This window comes from Catharus ustulatus, chromosome 28, assembly GCF_009819885.2.
Source record: "Catharus ustulatus isolate bCatUst1 chromosome 28, bCatUst1.pri.v2, whole genome shotgun sequence".
Lineage (NCBI taxonomy): Eukaryota > Metazoa > Chordata > Aves > Passeriformes > Turdidae > Catharus > Catharus ustulatus.
In genome coordinates, this window is record NC_046248.1 from 3,591,385 (window position 1) to 3,618,329 (window position 26,945).

At 45.2% G+C, this 26,945-nt stretch overlaps 2 protein-coding genes across 2 annotated transcripts; one reads left to right on the forward strand and one right to left on the reverse strand.

The window, feature by feature from the left end:
• Nucleotides 1–902: 902 nt before the first annotated feature.
• Nucleotides 903–4,035, forward strand: BSX (brain specific homeobox). Its single transcript, XM_033081732.1, has 4 exons — nt 903–942; nt 1,534–1,848; nt 2,581–2,777; nt 3,486–4,035. The coding sequence occupies exons 1-4, from the start codon at nt 936–938 to the stop codon at nt 3,723–3,725; spliced, it is 759 nt and encodes a 252-aa protein (XP_032937623.1). The 5' UTR covers nt 903–935; the 3' UTR covers nt 3,726–4,035.
• A 6,804-nt stretch (nt 4,036–10,839) lies between these two features.
• Nucleotides 10,840–26,251, reverse strand: JHY (junctional cadherin complex regulator). The gene is made up of 9 exons (XM_033081897.1): nt 26,174–26,251; nt 24,203–24,599; nt 21,773–22,229; nt 18,028–18,138; nt 15,377–15,915; nt 14,354–14,600; nt 12,634–12,714; nt 11,902–12,024; nt 10,840–11,214 (listed from the first exon to the last, which is right to left on the reverse strand). The coding sequence occupies exons 2-9, from the start codon at nt 24,565–24,567 to the stop codon at nt 11,017–11,019; spliced, it is 2,121 nt and encodes a 706-aa protein (XP_032937788.1). The 5' UTR covers nt 24,568–24,599; nt 26,174–26,251; the 3' UTR covers nt 10,840–11,016.
• Nucleotides 26,252–26,945: the final 694 nt, after the last annotated feature.

The window sequence follows — 26,945 nt, forward strand, 5'->3', positions numbered from 1 at the left end:
GATCCCTGTGTACAAACACATATAAAAATATTTTTAATTACATCTAAGAATATAATACTCAATACGAACACAAACATAACGCATAAAATAAAGGAGGAAACGCACACATATTTAACGCTGCTGAAGCGTGCGAGCAGTACAACACAAAACAAAGTGTGGGTGTGGCTCTAGCGGGGCACAAAACGCTCCCGTGGGGTTTCCTGCAGGCACGGGGGGCTCTCCCACCGCCCCCTCCCCAATTTTGGCAGCTGCCGAAGGATTCGCCTCCGTGGCCGGCCCGTGGCTGTGCGGGGCAGAGCCCGAGCGCCGCAGAAGTCGCGCTCATTAAAGCCCGCCCGTCGCCGTTTCTATTCTTTTACAGCTTTTTCCTCATCTATTTACCATTTACCAGCTCATCCATATGGAAGGCATGGCTTGCACTTCCCTGAGAACTGTACTTTTAGGACTAATTGATTCGGGTAATTAATTTGTTCTACCTGCTGGATCAGATGGAAACGCTGTCCGTGTGCCCAAGGATTAGCACTTGTCTTTCTAACATCTTTCTTAATTATCTAATAGCATGGGTTGTGCGAATTCTGCCTCTATTAGAACACTTTTACTATTAACGGTAGTGATTGGAATTGTGATGACAACTCGATTTCAACAAATTAGAGCTTAAAATCAGGAGATGAAGGAGAAGCGCCTTCTTTTAATTTCCCTGAGTTTAACATCAATAATTAGAGCAATTTTCCGAGATGCGAACCGAAATTATCTCGGCTATGATGTGGTGTATCACCCTCATTTGAGCAAATTGACTCCGGGGAAATGAATGGTGCAGATTAGAGGGGTGAGGAAAGGGGAAAAAAAAAAAAAAAGACAAACAGAGGAAAGACCCAAAAAAAAAAGTGTTGGCGCAACAGAGAGCGGGGAAGGGATGGGAACAAAACCGCGGTGGGATGAGAGGTGAGAGGGAAGGGAGAAGCAGCGTGCGCGGGGAGCGGAGCGTGGGAAAGCACCGCTGCTTTATTTCTTTATTTCCCCCTAAGTTTTGCGTGTTTTATTATTTTTTAATATTATTATTTAAGGGAAAAAATAATTTAAAAAGGAGATTCGCCCAGTGTTTGGGAGGACGCCCCGGCGCGGGGCTGAGCGGGGCTGAGCGCGGTGTGCGGAGCTGAGCGCGGTGTGCGCAGCGCAGCGCGGGGGAGGCTCCTGAGCGGCTCCCGAGGGCTCCTCGCCCCCTCCTCGCCCCTGGGGTGCTTTGGGTGGCCCGGCAGGCCCGTCCCCCCCCCGCTCGCCATTGGCTCAGCGCGCATCCCCCTTCCCAGCGCGCCTCAAAGGCGCGCAGCGCCCCGCGCATCCCCGACCCGCCCGCCTCGCCTCCCCCGGCTCCGCCAGCTTCTACCTGGCTGGGGGATTAATTTTTATTTTTTTTAAATTATTATTGCTATTTATTTTAATCACGGATTTATTTTTTTTTAAATATATCTAATAAATAATTTATTTATTTCCGTCATTATTTTCGTTTCTCGCCTGCCGGCCCGGGGGGTGCAGGCGGCCGCCCCCTCTCTCTGCTCCCGCTGCCCGAGGGGGACAGAGCCATGAACCTCAACTTCACGGCTCCCGTGCACCCCGTCTCGACGGGCAGGCCCACCTCCTTCTTCATCGAGGACATCCTGCTGCACAAGCCCAAACCCCTGCGGGAGGTGCCCCCCGAGCACTTCCCGGGCTCCTTGGCCTCCCGCGTGCCCCTCTTGGACTATGGGTACCCCCTGATGCCCACCCCGACCCTGCTGGCGCCTCACCCGCACCCCGCCCTGCACAAGCCGGAGCATCACCACCACCACCCCTATTTCCTCAGCACCTCGGGTAAGTGCGGCGGCACCGCCGGGTTTGGGGGTGCAGGTGGGGGCTGGGGTGGGGGTCAGAGCCAAAGAGCCGCTCTGGGGCGCTCAGGAATCTTTTTGCATCACTCGGGGCAGGAGCCGCTCGCCCCGGGGCAGCCACTTCGTCAGCGGATGAGGGTTTCCCTCTCTTTTCCTTTATTATAACTATTTTTTATTTTGAGATCGATAACCTCGCTTTTCCCTCGCGTTGTCCAAGCGGGTTTGGCTTTTCCAGTGGCAGCGCTGGGGCTTTGCCGCTCCTCTCCCGCACCCTGCGGCTCTGCCGGGCCCGTTCCTTGCTCGGCGAGGACAAAACCTCCAAAGTTTCCCGAGCCGTGTGTCAGTGCGGGATCGCTTCCCCGTTCCCAGCCTTTTCTAGGGCTGCCCCGTTTCTCTCTGTGCGCATTTCGTTGTGATTTTCCAGGGCTGCCCCGTTTTTCCCCGTGCGCGTTTCGTTGTGGTTCTGTCGCCGGGAGGGTTCGGGTGTCCGCTCCATCCTCGAGTCCCCTCCGCTGCCTCGGCTCCCTTCACCTTCCCGCGTTCAGCGCAACAAAAACCCTAAACCCAAACCGATCAATCGACCACAAAAACGAAATAAACGAAAAAATAACAAAAAATTTAAAGAAACGGAGGGAGAGCGGAGTTCCCGGGGGTTTGCCCCGGTGCCGGCTTCCTGCCCGACCGCAGCGCGGGTCTCGGCCGTGTGTCCCCCCAGGAATGCCGGTGCCAGCGCTTTTCCAGCACCACGCTCACGCCGAGCTGCCCGGGAAGCATTGCCGCCGCCGCAAAGCCCGCACCGTGTTCTCCGACTCGCAGCTCTCCGGCCTGGAGAAGAGGTTTGAGATCCAGCGGTACCTGTCCACTCCCGAGCGGGTGGAGCTGGCCACGGCCCTCAGCCTCTCCGAGACGCAGGTACGGGGAGAGGGGACTGAGTCTGGCACCTGTGCCCACCCCACATCCCGTCCAGCATCTCCATATACCGGGGAGCATCCCCACATCCCATCCTTTCAGCATCCCGCGGATCCCTTCCAGCATCTCTGCATCCCTCCAGCATCCTCTGTATCACATCCCCTCTGAATCCCCACATCCCGAGGAGCTCCCCGACATCCCATCCTTCCGGCATCCCCTGGATCACTTCCAGCATCCTCACATCCCAGGAAGTATCCCCACATCCCATCCTTCCAGCATCCCGTGGATCACTTAGAGCATCCCCGCATCTCCTCCAGCATCTCTGCATCCCCCCAGCATCCTCTATATCACATCCCCCCTGCATTCCCACATCCCGAGGAGCTCCCCGATATCCCATCCTTTCAGCATCTCTGCATCCCTCCAGCATCCTCTGTATCACATCCTCTCTGAATCCCCACATCCCATCCACTCAGCATCCTCCGCATCACTTCCAGCATCCCCAGATCCCCTCCAGCATCTCTGCATCCCTCCAGCATCCTCTGTATCACATCCCCCCTGAATCCCCACATCCCATCCACTCAGCATCCCCCGGATCACTTCCAGCATCCCCACATCCATCACATCCACAATCCTTCTCCCTTCAATTTTTATCAATTTTTCCCCCCTCATTTTTTTTTTCAATCTTTCTCCCACTTTCCCTCCTCTCCCCAGGTGAAAACCTGGTTCCAGAACCGCCGCATGAAGCACAAAAAGCAGCTGCGGAAGACGCAGGACGACCCGAAGGCGGCGGGCGGGGAGGAGAGCCGCGAGCAGAGCTCCCCCGAGCCCGAGCTGCCCGAACCGGCGGGCACCGAGCCCCGCAAGGGCCCCCCCGGCCCCTTCCTCCTGCAGGAACCCGAGGACGAGGTGGACATCCTGGAGGAGGGGGACATCTGTCCCCACCGCCTGTAGGAGAGCCGGGGCTCTGCTGCCTCTCCTTGGCTCTGTCCGGCTCCCCTCGCCTCCCCAGCTCGGGAACACGGCTCGGGAAGGGGGTGTGGGTGCTGGGGGAGCCCCCTCCCCTCCTGGGGTGAAGGTGGTGATGTCCCCAAGGGGTCGGGACCCCGCGGTGCCCCCCAGCATCACCCCAAAGCTGGGCTGTGCTCGGGGGGGAGTAAAACCAGCCGGGTTTGCTTTAGGTTCCCCCTCCCCTCCGAAGCGTCGGACTTCTCCTCGTTCCCCGAACTTTCCTCGGGTGTAAAATAAATGTCTACTCGTGGCAGCATGTTGTGGTTCCTGGCAGCGGCAGGCAGGGCGAATTTCACCCTTTATTCCCCGAATCCCTAAATCCTCGCCGCTTTTTCCGCGCTCGCCGTCTCCATCCCCAGTGCGGGAGGTCGGGCAGAGCTTCCGAGACACGCAAAAATTAAAAAGAATTGTAAGAAAAGCCCTCCGAAGAAACAGGTAAGGCAAAAAATTCCGGTTTATCTCATTCCGCTCTGGGGAAGCGAAGGGGGAGCATCACCAATAACTCGATGCCACCACGGAGCAAACGGCGCTCCCAGCCAGAAAAAAAGAGATTTTCTACAGCTTGGAGAAGTGTCGGCAGCCCGATTCCTGCCCGCTGTGGATCCCGGATAATTCCCTTTTCCTCGGAAATAACCCCGGAGCTCTCCTGTCCCCCCGCCCGCATCTCCCCTGTCCCTGCGCTCAGCTGGAGCAGCCCCGGCTCCCCTCCCCGCCAGGGAAATGGGGCTCATTTCCAGGTAAATCCTAATTTTTATAATTTATTTCTTTTGGTGGGCTGAGCTGCTGGCTGGGAAATGCGGCGGAGTCTCAGCATCTCCCGGGAGGAGATGTCGGGATTGGGAATTTCCTCGGGAAAAGCCCGGAGCAGCAGCAACACGGCGGCGTGGCGATGTTTCCTTATGTTATTTAATTTATTTCCTGGTTTTTTTTTGTTTTTAATCGAGAATTTCAATTGGTTTTCTGGCGTTCTTAGCACTTTCAGGGCATTTTGGATGATGGGACATGTCGTTTTGTGAGGGGAAAACGTTCGATTTTCCTGTTTAATATATAAAATAGAGATGATTGAAATGTGTATGTTTGCTTCCTTTTCTGTGAGTCCGCCTTTCTTTTTTTTTACATATAAAATAAAGATCACACACTGTGTAGAGGAAAATCCCCAATCCACCTATCCAGGAAAAGCTGCTTGTCTTTAATAAATCCTTTCGGGACAATCATTTCCACCACCAAAATTCCTCTCATCTCCCTAAAAATTAGGATTCACTTTGCTCCTGAAATCTCGGCGCGATTTGAAGCAGAGCTGGATGGAAATCTCCCAGCTCCGGGGCTCTCCCATCCTGAAAAACTAAAAAAACCTGGAGATTTCTCACTTTTTCTGTGTCCCCTCACCGAATATTTTGCTCTGGGATTATTGTCAGCCTCCCCCAAGCACGCGTTTCATTGGGAATTATTAAAATTAATATCAGAGAAAAGCTCCACATGGCATTCTTGGGATAATATTTTTCTTTTTCGCTTCTGCCGCTGCTGTTCCCGGGGTCGGGGCTGGCCTGGGGTGCCAGATCTGCGAGAAAAGGTCAAAATAAGACTCAAAGAATCCTCAAATCTCTGCTGTTTTCTCCCCTGCCACTCCAGGAACTCCCCAGAAATATTTCTGCTGATCCATAAACCAAACCCCACCACCGCCCTCACCTCTGGGCAGTTTTAGTCACCTTGGCTGACAAATAAATCTCTAAATCAGATTAAAAACGGATCCCTCAGTGACAAACAGGGGCAGAGTGTGAATATTCCAGTCCAGGGATGTCCCCATCCCAGCTGGAGCCTTGCAGGGAACAGGAAATTTTATCCTACAAAGTTTGGTGGAAAAACCCCTAAAACTGAGACAGCTGAAGGAAACAATGACACAGAGAAATGCCGGGTGCCACCAACCCAGCTGGAGATGGAAAAATGAAATTTCCACTCTGGGCAAGGTTTTGGGAACAGATTATTGGAGAATGGAGATGGTCCTGGGGAAAAGGAAGGGCTGGGTAGGCGTTTTTATATTTTGTTGTTGTTTCTATCAGAGTTTTTCTCACTTGGAATAAATGAAATGAGATTTATTCGTGGATGCTGATTCCGACTTTTCCCTGCTCTTCCCAAGACGCTTGAGGAGTAGAGGAGATTTAGAGCTGTTCTCTCTTTAAAAAAAAAAATAAATAAAATTAATGTGTTCATTTGGGGAATGCTGGAGTGGAAGTGACTTGCAGGAAATAATTGCTGGGAACAGGAAATGTCGGTGGATTTCCTATTTTCCAAGAAGATTGATTTTCTCCAAGTCAAAATTCTTCAGTGAGTTTTTCTGCAATGAAATTGTGTTCTGGTAATTAATTTAAGACCCAAGTGGCTAATGTTATTTTTTTTTTGTTCGATTTCATTATAGAAAATCAAAAACCAATCTATAAAATCCTGCCATGAACCTTCGCTTTCTATTTTGAGTTTGAGCATTTTCCTGCGTGCTGCCTTAAACATTTTGAACTTTTATGGGTTTGGAAAGCAGTCCCAACCCCAATTCTTTCATTCTGCGCCCTGAGCTCCATAAAAGCAGATCAGATACAGGTTGTAAGGGCGGTTATAGAGCAAATAATTTTAATTTCTTGTTGTTTCACACACATGGAGGGTCAGCACTGTGGGGAAGGAGTAAATGACCCATGGCAAATAATGTAAAATTCTATCTGTGATTTAACGACTTTCAAAAGTTCTTTATATTTTCTTTATTTATCAAGTTTCTAGATTTCTTGGGGTTTGGATTTATTTATTTTCTAGATTTCTTGGATTTATCTAGCTTCAAGATTTCTTGTTGATTTGATTTATCTTGTTTCTAGATTTCTAATTTCTCGCATTTATCTAGTTTCAAGATTTCTTAGATTTATCAAGTTTCTAGATTTCTTGTTGATTTGATTTATCTTGTTTCTGGATTTCTTGTTTCTTGCATTTATCTAGTTTCAAGATTTATTTGATTTATCAAGTTTCTAGACTTTTTGTTTCTTGGGTTTATCTATTCTCTGGATTTCTTGGACTTACCTTGTTTCTAGAGCTGAGCCACTGGTGGCTGCACTGCAGGGGTGGGGAAGCTGCTCCCAGCGTTAACCCTGGGAAGGCAGGAGAGTGGAAATGGGTGATCCCAATTCCGATCCTGATTCTGATTCTGATCCTGATCCTGATCCAAATCCTGATCCTGATCCTGATCCCGATTCTGATCCTGATCCCCATCCTGGTCCAGATCCGGATCCCAATCCTGATCCCGGTCCTGATTCTGGTTCTGATTCTGATCCGGATCCCCATCGTGGTCCTGATCCCAGTCCTGATCCTGATCCCAATCCCTATCTCCATCCCAATTCTGATCTTGATCCCAATCCCTATCTCAATCCCGATTCTGATCCTGATCCCAATCCTGACCCTGATCCTGATCCTGATTATGATTCTGATCCCAATCCTGACCCCATCCTGATCCTGATCCGAATCCTGATTCTGATTCTGATTCTGATCCTGATCCCAATTCTGATCCCAATCCCAATCCCAATCCCGATCCTGACCTTGATCCTGATCCCAATCCTGATCCAGATTCTGATTCTGATCCTGATCCCGATCCTGATCCTGATCCCCATGATCCCGATCCTGATCCTGACCCTGATCTTAATCCTGATCCCAATCCTGACCCCAATTATGATCCCCATCCAGATCCTGATCCTGAACCCAATCCTGATTCTAATCCTGATCCCCATCCCCATCCTGATCTCCATCCCAATCCTGATCTTGATCCTGATCCTCATCCTGATGCTGATCCTAAACCTGATTCTGATCCTGATCTCTATCCTGATCCCCATCCCCATCCCGATCCCACAGGTGCCTTCTCTCCCTGCCAGGGAGCATTTTCTCACGGCAGAAGTTTTCTTGAGCCCGGTTTGTGTCAGCAGGAGGGAAGATGAGCTGCTCACGTTCCAGCTGTTCCTGAATCCCCTGCGGATGTCCCAGTCTGGCATTCTCTGCTCTTGGCTTTGCTGGGGTTGCAGGACAGCCCCAGGACACAGCCCCAGCTCTGAGCACCTCCTGCACTCCCCACTCTGCCCCTGGGACTGCCCAGAGCTCAGGATGCTCCTTTAGCTCCAGGATTTGGGTCAGCACCACTCCTGACCCTCCAGGATGTTCTGCTGCAGCTCCCTGCCCTCACCACCTCTGGGCTCTGTCTCACACCAGAGCTGCTCCTTTCTCCACATTCCTGCTTTTCCTCACGTGGAAAACACTCACAAGGAAAAGATTGGAGCCCAGGGGATAACAGTGAGCAGGTTTGTGACAGCAGAGCTCCTTCGTGGCTCTTTGAAGCATTCAGGGACTGCAGGAGTTGGGCAAAACCTCATCGAGGTTCAGTTCTCATCTTTTTCTTTAGAGCTGGAGTGATGGCTGTGAGGTTTTGCCTTATTTTTAATGTGTTTAACTGATAAAATTAATATTTTTGAGGGTGTCAGCAGCCTGGTTGTGCCTTCTGTGAGGTGCAGAGAAACCAGCTTTGGCTATTTTTGGAAGAAAAGCAATGGGGATGTTAAAACAACATTTTTTTTTAGGTAGAACTAACATCAAGTCTTTGTCCTAAAGGTGATCTCAGCTGCAACAGCTCCAGAACCTCAAATATTGAGAAGTGCTGGCACTGGGAAGGTGTTGCCAAGAAAATGTTGGGAATTTCCATGGGGTGGTGCACACAGCCATCTCTCTTTGCTCAGTGACACCCTGGGACCATGGCAGGTTCTCAACACTTAATTCAACATTCAAGGCTGATTTTTATTTAAATATTTTGCCTTCCTAATCTGAAATCCATTAAATTTTGGCCTTTGCCTTTAAGCTCATTGGTATCTGTGAAGTGCAGGGGAAATCTGAATTTGTATTGAGGTAGGTTGAAAGATTTTTCTTTCCATGTAAAAATGTCATTTGATGGGATTTAAAACACCCAAACCAGAAGGACAAACAGAATTTCTAAATGGTTTGTGAGATGATCATGGTCAATGTTTATACAAAAAAAAATTAAAAGTATGGTTATTAAAATGATAATAAAAAATGTGCTCCTCCAGATCCATCATAGCCAAGTTTCACCCAAGTTTAGTATTTAAGTATTTCCTAAAAATTCATAGTTTTATTAAAAAAAAAACAAAACATAAACAAATGAACACATTTCTCCCCTAATTTCTGGGAGGAGGATGCCAGTGAGGGAGGAAGGTGATCAATTAAGACATTAAGCATTTTGCACCACATGGACACATCTGCATGGCAGCCAAATAAAGCAGCCATCAGCTCATTTTCAGGGGGCTGTTGCCTACTTCAACTCAGCCCTCAGATCAAAGGGAAAATGTCTGCTTGCATTTTCTCATCAGAAAAGGGATGCTAATTTAGGTTCCTTAATGTGTGGTGATAAGAGACTTCTTCAATTAACTGAATTCTATAGGCCAGAAAAGCAAAAAAAAAGGGGGATACAAAGGGAGTCAGGCTGGAAAGGCAGAAGTTCTCATTAAATCAAAGGTCCAATATTCATTACCTCCAGCATCTGGGGCTAAACACTGAACATGGAGCTCATCAAAGGGGGTTTAATGGGTTAAATTGAGAATATAATCTAATTAAAATATTAGATACGAGTAAATAGCTCTTTGATATTCATCTGAAGGTTTCATTAAAACAGGCACTTGAGGTTTGGATTAAGGGGGGATTATCACTTTTAAGCAGGAACAACAAGTTGAGGTGCCCTGAGCAGAAATGCTTCAAAGTGGTGCAGTTGGGTTTAAAAATAAAAGTGGGAAAGCAGAGCAGGGAATCATTTCCCAGCCTGGCAGTGCCCAAAGGAGAGGGGAAAGAGGCTGAGGAAGAGGAAGAGGAAGGTTCTGTTCCAGAAGCTGGAATTGGATGCTGGAAGTGACAAAAATGAAACATTCCCCTGCAGCCTGAGCCATTTCCCTTGTTGGATAATGCTTCTTCCACCAAGGCTTCCCAAAAGATTCTCAGTATTTCTCAATATTCCCCAAATGTCCTGAAGTTCCAGCTGTGATTCCTGATTCAGCAGTGGGGGAGAGGTTGCTGCCCCTCAGGAGGGATCAAAGCAAGGCCAGCTCCCTTCTCCATGAGGAAGGGAAGAATGGGGATCACTTCTCCCAAAATTAAATTGGGAACATCCCATAAAAAGTGATTAATAAATGGAATAAAACAATTCCACATCAACATAAGGTGGTTGGGTGGAAGGGCAGAATTGGGATCACTTCTCCCAACATTAAATTGGGAGCCCCCCATAAAAAAGAGATCAAATCAATGGGATAAAGCAATTCCACATGATCACAGGGTGGGTTTTTGTTTGGGTTTTTTCCCCTTTTATCCAGCCTGCTTTCCAGGAGATTTGAGCCCAAATTCCCTTGCTGTGTGCTCTAATCACATTTCATATGGTGACTTAATTCATAATTTAGCAAGTTGAAGAAATGGAAGCATCCTAAGAAACCCATCTGTTTGTTGTTATTTTTACAGCCTTAATCTGTTAAAAGCTGTTTCCTCTCATCCATGCAGCTCTCAATTATCCTCAGTTACCCAATATATTTTCCAACTGCTCCTGGCTAATCCCAGATTGTCTGCATGCTCAGCCAGGACTTGTTTGGAATTTTCTTGTCCCAAATAAAGCTTCAAAATTTGGATTTTTTTTGTGGAAACTCTTCATGAAGGGATAACAGAGTACCAATTCAATAATTAGCATTGTGTCTTCACCAACTGCTGTGTTTGGAGCATATTTTTGTTCTCTTTTTCAGTAGCAATGGATTGTTTTTGCTTTTATTTCTGGCCAAAAAGTCTCTTCTGCACTTCAGGAAGAGAAATATTGCTGGTGTTAAATCATCAGAAGAATCAGAAGTCTATTTTTAATGTTTTGTAGATATGTCTGTCTGTTTATATGTTCAAAAATGATCCAGCTGTGACAAGCCAAGAGCTGATTGGTCTGAAAGATGCAATTTTCACATCACTCATTTCAAAGAAAAAGAACAGAGGACTCTATTTAAAGTGGCAGAAATGCAAACAGTCAATTTATTAACCAAAATAGGTACAAGCAGAACCAATTCTAACATTTCAAAACAGTTGAACTGAAACCAGTTTAAATTACAGTGGACTGGGAAATCAAGATGTGATGGTCACAGAAAAGAAAACAATTCAGGCATTTTAGCCTGGATCCCTGAAATCTCCCAAATATTTAGAAGATATGGAGGGATTTGAAAGCAGCCACAATTTCCTTCTCCCTCTCGTGCCTGCTCCACAGAGACTCCAGGGATGGGATTTGGGGTAAACTGGTTCCAGTCTGAGCCTGGGGCAGAACCTCTTTCACCTCCTGCTCTGAGGGCCTGGTGATGAAAGTCTTTGGTCTTGGAATCTTCTTGGCATATTCCAGAGCCTGAAAACAGAGAGAGAGCTCAGAGAGCTGAGTAACAGCAAACCTGGCCAATATTCCCAAGAATATTTAGGTGGGAATGTCTCTGAATTCCTGATCTTCATCCCAAATTCCTCAGTGGTGACAGCAACATAACCCAGCCCAAGATTTACATCCTGACACCACTGGAAGCCACCTTAGACACTGCAGAAATATTTTTATGTTTAAAAAAAGAAAGAGCAATATGAGTCTATTAATTTATAAATATTTTTTCCCCAGTTTCATTAAGCTTTTTCTCTCAGGCATGGAGTTTTGCAGGTTAACAGGACAAGCTCAGCTTCTCCTGCATGATGCATGAAAAAGCAAAATGATGCCTGGAACATGGGAGGATGTCTTGGAGAGGGAATGGGAAGAATATCTCAGAAATGCTGGAGCTGGCAGAGCCTGCCCTAAGCTGGGATGGGCTTTGGTGCCTGTTTGCTGCACAGATTTGGAAACTCCTCATGGTCCAGTGCAATTTGCATTATCTCATGCTGCTGGTGAAGTCTAAAAGAATGCAAACCCCTTTTGGACATCCAAACAATAAAGTTTTGTTTCTATTTGGGAATAAATGCAAGGAACTGAGGAATTCTGAGCTGCCCAGCTGTGTGCTGGAGCTGCAGTCTCACTTTTCCCCTGCACAAACCCCCTGGGGAGGGACCCAGCTCTTACCTTCTGCCTGGACACTGAAGACACCTGGGGCCTTGCAGGCAGCCTCTGAACCACAGTGATATTCTTCATGTTATATTCATTAATTTGCCTGGCATATTCCTTCTGCAGCTTTAGCTTTTCTTTCTGAGAGAAGCAGAAAAGGGGCTGGAATTGAATGGCTCAGGGGATCCATCAATGAAAAACCCTTTTCCCACCAATATTCCATTTCCACCTCTGCTGCTGCTCAACCTGGCCTGGCCATTGATCCCTGCTCAGCACACAACAGGGACCCCTGATAAATGGCACAGCTTTTTATTGTTGCTTTTCCCTTCTAAGAGCTTTTCTCTGGACTGAATAGAGGATGGAGCTCAGCAGAAATGTGCCAGGTCCATATTTATCCTGAATGTCCTGGACAATCTGTCTCCATTTCACCAGAGTGCAGCCAGGTATTTTCTTGTGTTTACACAACTTTTACTTCCCCTTTGAACATTTGGTGGATCTTTACACTGGGAATGACAACTCAGCCACTTGAGTGTGTCATTTCCTGATGTGCAATTAGCCCTCATTAATTCCTATTTCTGGATTAAAAAAAAAAAATACAGGGTTAAAATTATCCCCAGAACAGCTGTCTTTGCTTTTATTTGAATTTTCCTGTAGGATCTCCAGCTAGCCAAGATATAAAGTCCCAGATAATCACAAATTGTGATTTCTCTGCCACTCTCCCCTGCCTAAATTCACTTTTGGTTTATTCACCTTCTCTTTGATTGTTTCATAGTCAGGTCCAAGGCCTCCAAGCTTCATATTCACATTGATGTAGAATTTGGAGCCACACACCTGAAAACCAAACAACAAACAGATTTTCCTTGATATGATCACATAGGGAGAATAATTCCAGAAAGTCTTGTAGTGGAAACCTCAGGATTTAATTTGCAACCTCAGTCCTACCCCTGGCATGTCTCATTTTAAATAAGTGACCAACAGGACTGACTTAATGGCAAAAGCCAAATTACAGAATTTCCTTTGGATCCAGGTGGGAAATTGCAAATTATCCCAATCACAAAGTGATATTTTCTCAATCAAAAATGACCTTTATTTTGAAACAGCTTAAAGCCACTCATTTGGCTGTGGTTAGAATGAGACTCCACAGAATTTTTTGTAAATGAAGCAGAGAAAATTTACCTGACTATGGTGGTAAAAATGAGGCAAATGATGCTGGTGAGAATCACATTTCCTGCTTCTCAAAGCTGCACTGGAAAACTGTCCACAGGCAGCAGAAAAATTCATGGTTTGCTTTACAAAAAATGGCTTTACAAGCTCACAGTGAAGGTGGGCAATGCCATTCCAATTCTGCAGGACACCACACAAAGACTCCAATGCCTCCATAATATTTTTATTCTCTTTCAAGGCCACTAGATTATTTTTAGAAGGGAATTATGTTTGAAAAACTTGTCAGTGAAGCTCTATGGTAATTTCAACCACCAATTTCTATGTGCAAATAAAATGGGCATTTCTTCAAAACACAGGTTCAAGTTAACTGCAGAGAGATTAATTCTAAATTTCCCATTTGAGGTTTCTTTGTGTCAGCTATCCCTGTTCTTACATGCTGTAACTCACTGATTTTAAATCTGAGGTACAGTGAGGAGTTAATTTCCCACAAAATCAGGGTTTTCTCACTTCTAGCAATGAGCTTGAGTGCATTTGTTTATTAGGAAAAGCTGGATTTTCCTGGGAGACACTACCAGTCTGATCCTCTGTGCATTCCTCACATGTGAAGCGTGAGAAAGCTGCTGCAAGCACAGCACAAGGAACAATGGCTTGAACAGAGAGGGAAGAAATCATAATCCTAATTCTTCTTAGGGGCACTCAGGCAGCAACACCCAAACTGGATGAAATAATTATTCCAGCTTAGTTTGTCTGCCCTAAAATTGGAGCAAACTCCTCCAACACTGAATTGGTCATGGGCAGCTTTGTGCTGTCCTGCAGCTGTGCTGAGTGGTGGCACCAAGAAAAGTGTGCACACACAAAGAGATCCAAGTTTTAATAAGGTCCATCAGGAGGTTTGGGATGATGTTTATGCTGTCAGATTTATAAATCCTCCAAGTTTGGGGTTGGAATCCTTTGGAAAGCAGGAGATTTGAGCTGGACAATAAATGAGCAGGATAATGGACGGCTCAGATGTGAGGCTGCTCCACACCAACAGCCTGAGCCCAAATCATTTTATCTGGGGATAAATGACAGGACAAACACTGCTCTGTGTGTCCCAGAGCTCAACCAGGCTGATCCATTTTGTTCTTCAGTGGCTGTTTCTACATTTGTTCATGATTTTTAATGCTCTGTTGTGCTTTTACAACAATGAAATAGTTCTCACTCCTTATTTTTATATATATTTAAAAAAACCCTTTGGATTATTAAGATAAAATGTTAGAGAGGGAATAGAAATGTAAAACCACCCAACCCACATCTATTTTCCCACCTTCTTGCTGGCTTTGGGCTGCTTTTGCTTTTCCATTTGCAGGAGAGATCCTTCAGAGCTGCTTCTTTTCATTTTCCTTGGGTTTCCTTCAGCTCTTTCTGCATCTCCCTGGGAACCCCTGCGTGGGGCAGGAGGCAGGAAACCCCAGAACCACATGTCAGCAAAATCCTCTCCAAAATCAGAAAGTCTTGGCTGATGCTCCTTCTTTTCTTTAATATGGGAGGTTCTACAAGAAGCTGTTGGTGAACTGTGAAGAAAACATGGAAAAGGCCTTAAAAAGTGAGGGGGAAAGAGTAAAAATCTGAATTTACACAGAGCAGGGAGCTCAGTAAACAACCTGAACATGGGAGATGGGAAGATGAGGATCTCACTATAAATGACTTTGCTTGCACCCAAGTGTATGGAAAATAAATTAAAAAAAAAAAAAAAAGGGAAAGTTCAGCCTGATACAAAGGAGCTGAAGCCAATGAAAAGCTTTGGATCAGGCCTACTGAGTAGGATAGAATTGTTTGTTTATGTGAAATAAAACTTTCTTTTTTTATTAATTATTATTATTATTATTATTATCAAGACAGGTGAAGTTCTACATAATTGAGGATTTTCCTGCTCTCCCCTTTAAGGACAGGACTGACCCTGGATATCCACCCTGCAAAGCCAATTTTGCTCCAAACTCTTAATTTGTACACAGTGCCTTTTCCTATATTTTTTACATATTATAAAATAAATATCCTATATATATTATATAAAAAATATTTCTATATTTTAAAATTTCCATCCCAGCCTCCTAGAAGGAAGTTTTCAATTGTGGAAAATTCAATACCTGGAGGACAGAATTTTCCTTTTCCAATGCCATGTTTAAAAATCAATAGCTACAATGAATCTTCAATTAGTAATAAATTACAATGGCAATTTATAATTTGGACTTTATAGCATTTTTTAATCCATTTGTTTCTTTTTTGGCCATCACAGGGTTATGATAATATTATTTAACACTCAAATCCTTACCACAAGCTGTTCTGATACCTGTTATCCTCATGAATATGATTTCTGAAATCTTGAAGTGGTGCTTGATCCTTCACCCTTTCTTGAAAAATTGCATTAAAATCAGATGAAAAGTTCCCCAATTCTGGAAGTGCCTGGCCACTGCTGCTGTTATTGCTGGAAAAATTCTGCCCAGGGATGGAATTGGCTGAGTGTTGATGTGAAATTCCAGTTGGAGACTCATGCTGGTATTTTGTGTTCTCATTACTGGGATCCTCTAGATTTAAAACCTCTGCTGGAAACAAATTTGGGAATACTGGGAGGTATTGATAGGTTGGTGTGGTAAGGGCTGAATTTGGGAAATTATTGAAGCCACTTTGGGATTTTTCTGGGTCAGGGCCATTAGAAGAGCTTGGGTTCAGATATTCCTGAAATCCTGGGGTTTGCTGGGGACTCCTGTGCCAAGGCTTTGCTTCTGCTGCTCTTGCTGGGGGTTCCTGGCCAGCATTCCTTGGGAAAACTCTTCTACTGAAAGTCTGCTTGGATTCTGTTTTCTGTCTCTGGAAGAACTTGTGCTGCTCCTGAAATAAGTGACCAACAGCTGGGTGAATTCCATGCTGCAGATTTTCAATATTCATTTAGAAGTTTCATCACTCACATCAAAATCCCTCTGTGCTCATGGCTGGATTTAACCCAAAATTCAGATCTGGAGGAACCCCCAGTCCTGTTATTCAGGTGCTGAACAATGAATAATTCTGCACCAAAACTTTGCTTCATGGCCTGAGACAAATTCTGCAGCATTGGACAATAAAATCAGTTTCTTGCAGATGCAAAGCAGATGTAAATGTGGATTGAGGGAGTTTTATCTGCATGAGGTGCACAGATCTAACCCAGTCAACCACCTAGAAAGAAATGCTCCAAAAATCAAATAATTTCTTGTTTTTTATGTGCCAAATTTCAGGAGAAAATGGCTTTGTGCACACAATTAGACTGGCCCATGGTAGAACAGCCTGATGCCAATTATAGAAATAATCTTATTTCTAAACCAAGCACTTTTCCCTGCAAAACAGAATCCAGAATTGGAGAGTTCAAGCACTCCAGGACTGCTGCTCAGAGCCAAGCTGGCACACTCCAAACCCAAAATTCATTAAAATCCATCCCTTCCCAATTACAGCATCAGGTGTTGCCCTCTTGGAGGACAGGCTCGGATTTCCTTCCAGGGAATCCACAAATCCATTCTCAGCCCACTAAATCTCTGAAATCCTCCACCCCACCCTCCTGCCTCTCTGGGCTTCTTTTGTGAGCAACCCCTGCAGTCAGCACGTGGCAAATGCACTCAAAAATCTGATTAATGGAGGTGTGAAAAACACAATTCCAGGAGGTTTTGGGAAAAGCTTTAACCCTGGGAATCCTGACTGCTGGAGTTTCATCCTGGCACACTCTGGAATTATCTATTTTGGCCTGCTCCCAGTTTGCTGCTGCCAGAATTATTCTCTATTTTGGAGATGATTTGGTTGATAATTTAAAATTCTAAACTGGTACATGGTGGTGTTTGATGGTTTGGGAGGATTCTGGGTCAGAACTTCACCATTTCTGTCCCCTAAAATTAAGGTGGTGTTAATTAATTGCCATAAACAAGGAAATGTAACCAATTAATCTCCTAAATAAATTCTGGTTCAGAATCCTCCCAAACCCCTGGCACATTGTGGAATTATCTATTTTGGCCTGCTCCCAGTTTGGCTGCTGCCAGAATTATTCTGTATTTAGGAGATGATTGGGTTGATAATTTAAAATTCTAAACTGGTACATGGTGGTGTTTGATGGTTTGGGAGGATTCTGGGCCAGAACTTCACCATTTCTGTCCCCTAAAATTAAGAGAGCATTAATTAATTGCTATAAACAAGAAAATACAACCAAATATCTCAAATCAACTCCTAAATACAGAGTAATTCTGGCAGCAGCCAAATTGGGAGCAGGAAAATGTTTTCCTGTTGAAATAAATACATTGATACTGCATTCTGAAATTCCATGTGGAAAGCAAATCTCTCCCAATGAAAATCCTGTTTGTATTTTACAGCAGTGCAGCTCCCAACCTTTAAATTCCAGAATTTAAAGTTCCTGGAGCACTTCAAATATTTCTAGCACACAGAGACTGAGTTTGCCAATAATAATTCTTATTTTTTAATCAGTGATGATAATCTGGATCTATTATTGCTCCAAAAATTGAACATTGGTTTAAAGGCCAGCATAAATCAGATTTACAGATTTAGGAGTGGGGAGGAACTTATTTTGATTTATGGTGATTAATTAACTCCCCCTTAATTTTAGGGGACAAATCAGGCAGAAATGGTGAAGTTCTGGCTCAGAATTCTCCCAAACCATCAAACATCACCATGCATTAATTTGTGATTTTGGATTATCAACCCAATAATCTCCTGAATAGACAATACCAGATTGTGTGAGCTGAGAATTCCTTGGCATTTTGCTTTAAATTTATTTAGTACATAAAGCACACATACATTAAATGACAGTAGTTATCTATTGATTTGTATTTAAGGATTTCTTGTCAGTAATAATTAATTTAAAAGCAACGAGATGACAGCTTTAAACATTCCAATTCAGTGCTTTTATAGACATATTTTAACTATGAAATTCTATTGAATTTCAGTGATTAAATTCTCTCAACAAGGAACCTTGAGCTGTTGTCCTTTTGGGTTCCATTTGTCTTCAGGTTTCATTTTCCCAGTCTGGAATGCTGGGGCACTCTGGAGTGATTCTTCATCAACTGGTGTAGGATCTGTGACCTAAAAACCAGGAATGTTCATGGTCACAGCAAGCAGGTGAATGGATTTTTAAAATCTTGGGGGAATAATGAGAAATAATTTGTGGCCTATTAAAATTAAAATGAAAATGCTCGAGTTTGGCTTTATGGAATGGAGGCCAAGGAGAGAAATGGTTAAAGGAGAAAAAGGAAGCAAAACCCAATTAATGGGAAGGAAGATTCCTTCTACTTTTAAGAGGAATAAAAGAAAGGCAAAAATTGCAGGAAGTGTGCAGCACAGCAACTCTCAAATGGGGCTCCTCTATTTCCAGGAGAGCCACTGGATGCACCTAATAACAGAAAAACAGCCAGAAACCAGCCCTGGCCAGGCAATCACACACAGGAAAAGCTGGCAGAGCACAATAATGGGGGGTGAAAAGCACAGGAGGAGCTGCAGAAAGAAAGGGTGGAAAACACACAGCAAAACAAGCTCACAAACAAGGAGAGCTCCAACAAGCACAGCTGTGGGATAACCATGGCTGCAACAATAATTCAATTTTTTTCTTGAAATAAACTTTTTTTTTTAATCTGTAAAAGTGCAGGAAATACGTTTTTTAACATTTTTTAATTTCTATTTTTTGTCCTGCTGAGTATTTTAGTTGATGAAGTGTGTTGGGCACTGTCACTGTGACAGCAACCTCTGCTCCACAGGAGAACCAGCACTGGGAAGATATTTATGACCAATAAAATTATCAACTAAAAATCATCAGTGGGAAGAAAAGGTGAGAAGCTGAACCTCTCACTTTGGGGATAAGAGATTAGGGCAGCTAAGAAAAGGTTTATGGGTGATCTCATGGCTCTAAATTCAACATAAATCCCTGGAAAAAAAATTCACAAGAAAATGAAAAAAATACCAGAGAGTTTTCCCTGAGCTGTGGACAGGCACAGCTTTGCAGTGAATAAGATGTTTTTGGTGGAACCAAGTGACTGAGTGCATTGATGGAGTGCTGGGCAGGTAAAACATACTTCTACATTATCTCTTTGAAAGAGGAACAGGACACAACCTCTGCCAGCATTTTTTTTTTTTTTTTTTTGCGAACCATTCTATTAATACCAATCAAATTGAGAAAATGATCAAATGAAATTGCATTTTGAGAATCATAAGCTGTGTAATGCCTATTCTGTTAAATTGAGGCCCATAATTGCTTCTCCACTGAAAAGATACAACAAAGGCAGCAATCATGGCATGTCATTATCCCAGACTGGCAAACCAGCCTTTGCAGGGAGGACTTCAAAGCCTTGTGGTTCTCGAATTGCATTTGGCTGCTATTGTTGAAGCACAGGCAATCTTGATTAGGTGTTTACACCGAGGGAAGGCTCAGTGCACAGAGAGTCTGAGTGCCTTGCTCTAGAGCCATTAAAAAATTGTACATTATGTTCCTGGCTTTGAAGTGAGGGGCTTGGAGGTAGGAAAGCAACTCGGATTGAGCACAGCTGAGCTAGATTGGGCCACTGCTTCTCCTTCTGCCTCTCTCTCTCTCTCAAAGAAACTCATCATGGGCTTCTTTAAGAATCAGGCAACACTGCAAAGAACTTGATGTTGTATAAAATGCTATATGAATTAGTAAATATACACATCAGCACGGGTTTGTGGTGGGTTTTGGTACCTCCAGCAGAGAGAAAATCTGTAATCTGTACATCTAAATCTTGCAGAACGAGGCTGGAAAGATTTTAATTTGTGTTATAGCAGCAGTGCACAAACACTGTTTCATCAGATCAATAAAATCAGCTTCAGCCCCCTGCAAAGCTCACAATAATCAGTTTAGGGAAGCACAGTTTGGTGACATGGGGCTCATTTGTTTCTTCACACACTTGGTGGTTTTGCACTTTGCACAGAGTTTTTCCAGGTGAGGTGACCCAAGCTGGCTCCTGGACCACCACGATGCTCCCCCAGGAGTTTTTTCACCCCTTCCAACAAGACTGAGCCATGGATACCTTGATTAGGAGTCAGTAAATTAAGTGTAAATTAACAGGAATGAATCAGTAACTTCTGCCTGCCCTGCAGCAGACCCGGAGGTGGCTGACAGCACGGGTGATGCTGCTCATGGAATCACAGAATCATGGAATGTTTGGGTGGGAAGGGACATTAAAGTTCCTCTTTTCCACCGTCCCAGGTTGTTCCCAGGTTGTCCTGGAACACTTCCAGGGATGGGAAATCCACAACTCCCCTGGACAGCAATTGCAGCTGAATTAACTTGTCCAGGTTAGGAACACACTTCCCTGCACACCCTCTGCCTGCTGTGTCACCTCTCTGCTGTCCCCAGCAAGAGAATCTTATCTCATAACCCTGATTTTAACAGATTCCTTTGCCTATTCCATATTTTGGAACACTGTCTACACAGTGAAGCCCCAATCCCTGGCTCCAACACTTAGACAGGAAAGATTTCCAGAATTCCCTGAATAGCAAATATAATCATATCAACATAGCTCTAATCAGCATCCATCTACACTCATTATTTTTACCATCATCTAAATTAGAACTGAAAAAAACAAGTGCTCTTAATAGCTCTACTAGAAAAAAAAAATCCTGTCCATCATTCCTGCCACTGGAATGAAGTCAGCAAATTCCCTCTAATGTTGTGTCAACTCTTCATTAGCCTTGGCAGGGGTGTCACTTGAAGCACAATGTCCCAGGAGCTTTCCAAGGTAAGAATTTTCTGTGTGGAGTGATTCAGTGACTCCCCCCTTCCCATTATGCATAATAAGTAGCAAGGACAAGCAATAAACTCGTTTTAATGGTTCATTAGGAACTGTAATTACATTTCCACTCAAACCTTGCCACAAGTTGGCTGAGAGTGTGCAGTCAGGACTTCCAGACACGAATGCTGATGGCCAAAATCAGCTTTGGGCTGGGATCCTGACAGGCTTGGGACATCAGCCCATGGAAATCTGATGGAGTTCAAGGCCAAGAACAGCCCAGGGGAAACCACAGAGCTGCTCCTGGAGCCAGGCTGGAGAGCTGGGGAAGCTCACCTGGACAGGAGAAGCTCCAGGGACTAAAGGGGCTCCAGGAGAGCTGGACAGGGGACAAGGGAGGGAGGGACAGGACACAGGGAATGGCTTCACTGCCACAGGGTGGGGTTAGATGGGATTTTGGGCAGGAATTGTTCTCTGTGAGGTCCTGGCACAGCTGTGGCTGCCCCTGGATCCCTGGAAGTTCCAAGGCCAGGTTGGACAGGGCTTGGAGCACCCTGAACAGTGGAAATGTCCCTGCCATGGGCTTTAAGGTTCCTTCTAACCAGCTCTGCATTTGCTCCATTGAGAAAAATCTGGAATAAGGCATTAGCAGAGAGAATCATGATCAAACTCATGTTGGCCAAACAGAAAAAATGAGAGGCAGCATAAAAAGAGCCACTGATAAGGGGCAGTGCAGATGGCAGGAAAGAAAAGAGGATTTCCTTGGCAGTGTGAGATCTGAGACACTTTCCTGCAATGTGGCCACCACTGGGCTGGGACTAACTGGAGATTTGTCAAGGGTGGACAAGATTCTCCTTGGAAATCCAGAATTATCACTTGCATGATGGATTTCAAATCTGCTTCTCCCCTCTGCAAAGCTGAGAGTTTAACACCAGACAGATCTAATCTGTAGAAATTAGGGAATTTATAAATTTACCCACCTGCCCTTGAAGACCTTGCTTTCTATTGTGCAGCTCAAGATAGGAATTCATCTTCTGTAACCCTAAAGTCTGCTTATTTTTTTTCACAAAGTTTTTTTTTGCTCTCTGGGGGGGATCCTGTTGCTTCTGAGGAGGAAAAGCACGGCCAGGATTGTTTTTGGAATGAAATTCATCTGCAGGTTCCTTCCTTTTGGCTTGTGGTTCATTGCTGGCCACATTTGCTCCATTAAATTCTGGACCAAACTCTGGGAGTGAATCCTGGGTCTTTTCCTCTTGTTGATTATTTTCTGAGAAGTCATCAGAATGGAGATAAAATGAATCCACTGAAAGGTCCCCACTGCTTCCTCCAGAATTTCGGGATGATTTCTCTGCCTTGAAAAATGCTGCTCCCTTTTTGGTACTCTTCCAATCAGGATTGTACCTCAGGCTGGAATATTTGTCCACAGGCAGTATTTTCCTAATTAAAAAACAAACACCAAAATATTTCTGCATAAATTGTACAAACTCTGTATTATTTCAGTGTGCAAACATGTCCTGCTGTGGCCAAATTAATTATTTCAGTACATTGAGTATGGGGTCAGGATCAGAACAGTTCTAGCAAAGATTTTTTAGGAAAAAATTTAGGCAGGACTTCCTCTTTCCTTTTTAATTTTCATCATCAGTGAATGATAAATTGGTCCAACACTCAGATCACAGTGGGATACAATGATTATCCTAAATTTGGCACAGAAATTTTAAAATCCTAGTAGGGTTAAAAGGTGAAATGATAAATTGCAGTGTTCTGCTGTCTCCTTAAAAATTATATAGTCTACAAAAGGCAGTTTGTGTTGTTCCTTCTTCAAAGGCTCTGCTGAGTGAAATAAAAGTGAAATTGCTGCTAAAATCAGTTTTTCAAGTGTCCTTTTGAGACTGTCCAAGCAAGAGCAGCCTCCAGCTCTGTGTTCTTATTTTCTCTCCTCATTGCTGTGAAACATCATGATGCTTTGATTTAAAAACTCCTTCTAGAAAAGGTTTAAAATCACTTTTTATTAAAAGACCAGGCAGTGATTAGATAAGAGTAGAAAAACATAAATGGCAAGTCTGTGTGTTTGACAATTTTTTAACAAGTGGCCAAATGATTGCTCTGAGTTACATTAGTCAGAAAGCAAAGCCAGATGCTCTGCCTTAAAAAATCCACAAATTGATCCAATTTCTGATTTAAGATCTGATCCAATGGGAGGAAAACCAAGTGCAGGAGTCAAATCCATCCAAGCAGGCTTCCAGGAGATGTGCAGGAGGAAGGAATGGAGCAGAAACAAAAGCTTTTAACACCATTTCTATATCCCTGGCCCTGCCAGAGGGACATTTACAGGCACTGAAACCTGGTGGATTCTTCAGCTCCTGCTAAAGAAATCTGCTGGATTCCCCAAGCTGTGGCCTTGTTAATGATATTAACATCTCCACAAATCATTTCTTCATCCTTTCTCATGCCTCTGCCTGCATTTCAAGAACAAAATAATGTGTTTGTCTTTGCTTTCCAGGTGAGCAGGGGTGCTACCATTTCCCAGTTGGCAGGGGCTGCAGGTAAACAGCACGAGGTGAGGCTGTTTTGAAGTGAGTACAGAACTATGTGAGCTAATTGCAATGATTGAAATGGCAGAGGATAATGCTAAAGAGTCCCTTTGTGCTGAAATGTGTGCACAGAACCCAATTGTGGGACTCAGCCCAGGTCAGTGCACGGGGACAAAATGAGTGTGAAGAGCTCCTTCATCCCTAATCATCCCCCAGACAAAAAGGGCACCTTTTATTCCTGCCCCCAGCTCCATGGGGAGCTGGGATGGACTCTGTGCTCCTCAACAAAAGTGTGGTGAGCACACAACAGCTGCAGCATTTCCTCTTCAAATTCCGAGGTTGGTAATGGATGTAGAGAGGGGGTTTCATATGTATGTGCTGTGATATTTGCTTTGCTTAATGGACTGCACTGGAGTACTTACTGGGCTAAGTTCAAACAAAATAAAATCAAATTTCCATTTAATGAAGAGCCTCACATTCAGCACAGTATTCAGTCCAAAAAAATTACTAAAAATTAGAGCATGTTTCTAGTACAATTAACATCATTTGCACTCACAATAAAATATTCAATAACTGGCCATTTTGCTTGTTGAGGAGGTGAATAAAAGCATGCTATTAATCATTTAGCCTTCATTTGTTTGTCATTTTATTTTAAGTAGACTATTAAATTGAAACTGCACATTGTTATTACTTCGGGTTTAATGTAATCCCTTTAAACTCGAGAATTATTCCCAATTTATCCAGAGTTAAACCTTCCATGCATATGACAGGATATTCAATTTTATTTTATGCTTTCTGAACGATGTTTAAATGTGGTTTTGAGGAACATCAGGTTAAAAGTGTCACAATTATTCTACTCCACTGAAGTTTTTGCCTTACCTTCCACTGCCATAAACCTTTGGTTTTCCTTTGTTATTTGTGTCACACTCAGCTCCTTTCTCTTCAGAACTCATCTCCTCCAAGCTGTCCTCTTCCAAGCTGTCATCCTCCAGGGTGTCCCCAAGATCCTGCCCTACCATCTTTTGATTTTCCAGGATCCTCTGCTGCTGCTGCCTCTCCTTTTCCAGGCTCTCAGGGTCGGATTCCTGGGAATCCTCCAGGCTGGAGGCAGAGCTCCTCTTCCTTTCCCAGCTGGCAGGTTGGAAAACGGGAGGCACGAGGATTTTGGGAGGGACATGGATGTTATTCATGATGTAAGTGTGTGGGGAAGGGACTGAAAGGTAATTCATGTTTGGAGAATTCATCCCGTGTTTTGCACTGATGGTTCACACCAGCCCTGTATTTGGAGAACACAGAAAACATTGTCATAATATTTAAAAGCTGCATTTTGGATGCCACTATTTGCTTCAGCTCAGAATTTCACTTTCTGTTGTTCAAACAATTCTCTATTCTCCACTGATTTTCCTTTAAGCAACAATGTCAAAGTCTCTAAATATCAAACACAGGATTTACTGCTCTGAAACCTCTACTATTGGTGGCAATAAATAATGCAAAAACAGCTTGTGACAAAGGAAATGAAGCTGAGACAAAGCAACACGATGTTATCTGTTAACTTCTGAGAGTTAAAATGGATTTTGGTTGTTCTCAGGCAACTTTATGCCCTCTGGACATGTAAAATCAGGGAACACAGTGAGAACAGGAGCTCTTTCTAAATTAGCATGAGAGTTTCTTTACTCTGGGTTAAGTGTCCAGAAGTCCTTGCACTGCCAGATATTCCCAAGTTGAGGTGTTAGGGGGGCAAAGGAGTGTCCTGTGCTGAAATGTGTGTTGGTCACAGCACAGCCCCACAGCAGCACGGCTACAGGGGAACAGGCAGTGGCACTTGGGTACCTGGGGATAAATCATTTTGGGTATTTTAGCCCTGATGTCCCCTGTGTCCCCTGCAGTGTCCCCTTTAGCCCTGGGAGCAGGGGAGCCATGGCAGGGAGGGTGGGATCTCCTGGCCTGGAGCAGGACCATGACAGCCACTGTGTCCCCCGAGGCCACCCCTGTCCCCTCTCACCCCTATGTCCCTTCTTCCATGTCCCCTGTCCCCAGTGTCCTCACCAATCCCACATTCCCTGTCCCCTCTCCCTGTCCTTGATCTCCTGTCCTGGTCCCCCATCCCCTGGTGCCCTGTCCCGTGTCCTTGTCCCCTCTCCAGTGTCCCTGTTCTGTGTCCTTGTCCCTCTCACCCTGTCCCGTGTCCCATTCTCGTGTCCCATGTCCCATGTCCCCTGTCCCGTGTCCCGTGTCCCATTCCCATGTCCCTGTCCCATTCCCGTGTCCCTCTCACCCTATCCCTGTACCGTTCCCGTGTCCCATTCCCGTGTCTCTCTCACCCTGTCCCTGTCCCAGCCCGTTCCCCTGTCCCGTGTCCCGTGTCCCTGTCCCGTGTCCCGTGTCGCTCTCACCCTGTCCCTGTCCCTGTCCCATTCCCATTCCCATTCCCATTCCCGTGTCCCGTGTCGCTCTCACCCTGTCCCTGTCCCTGTCCCTGTCCCATTCCCATTCCCATTCCCGTGTCCCGTGTCCCGTGTCGCTCTCACCCTGTCCCTGTCCCTGTCCCTGTCCCTGTCCCTGTCCCATTCCCATTCCCATTCCCATTCCCATTCCCATTCCCGTGTCCCGTGTCTCTCTCACCCTGTCCCTGTCCCAGCCCGTTCCCCTGTCCCGTGTCCCTGTCCCTGTCCCGTGTCCCGTGTTGCTCTCACCCTGTCCCTGTCCCTGTCCCGTGTCCCGTGTCGCTCTCACCCTGTCCCTGTCCCGGCCCGTTCCCGTGTCCCGTGTCCCGTGTCCCGTGTCTCTCTCACCCTGTCCCTGTCCCTGTCCCTGTCCCATTCCCATTCCCGTGTCCCGTGTCGCTCTCACCCTGTCCCTGTCCCGGCCCGTTCCGGGCCCATTCCCGTTCCAGGCCCCGCTCCCGTTGCCACGGCAACCGCGGAGGACGCCGGCCGCACCCACCATGCGCGGGGCCGGGGGGGAGCGCGGATCCCCCCCTGCCGCGGGCACTGTGGTAGCGCCCGGGCGCAGCCGCTGTCCGCTGATAAATGGAATTATTCCCATTGAAATATGGAATTATTCCCATTGAAATATGGAATTGTTCCCATTGAAATATGGAATTATTCCCATTGAAATATGGAATTACTCCCATTGAAATATGGAATCGTTCCCATTGCAAAACGAAATACGCAGGGGCTTTTATCTCATTCGGTATTCAAACCCCGGGTTCTACCGTTTCTTCCTGCTTCTAGTGAGAAATAAGTCTCGAATGAGTTTGATTTACATTTATTCATGAGATTTACAGTGTCCAGTTCTGGCTTCTCGGTGCAGGAAAGACAGGGAGGGACTGGAGGGGAAGGATTTCAGGCTGGTTTGGGTTGTCCCTGTGTCCTTGCTCCAGGTGACCCTGCCCTTCCCACCCCAACCATCCCGTGAGTGCAAATGACAAAAATCCTTGTAATTCACATTTAATTTATTGTAGGGGTTCGTTTTTACCCTTCTGGAACAGCAAGGTTCCTGTACAGTCCTGGGGAACTCCCAGAATTTGGGCAGTCCCGTGTGCAACATCCCTTTCACATCTGGAGACTTCACACAATCATCAAATCACAGAATAATTTATATTTTTTTTTCCTTTAACCTT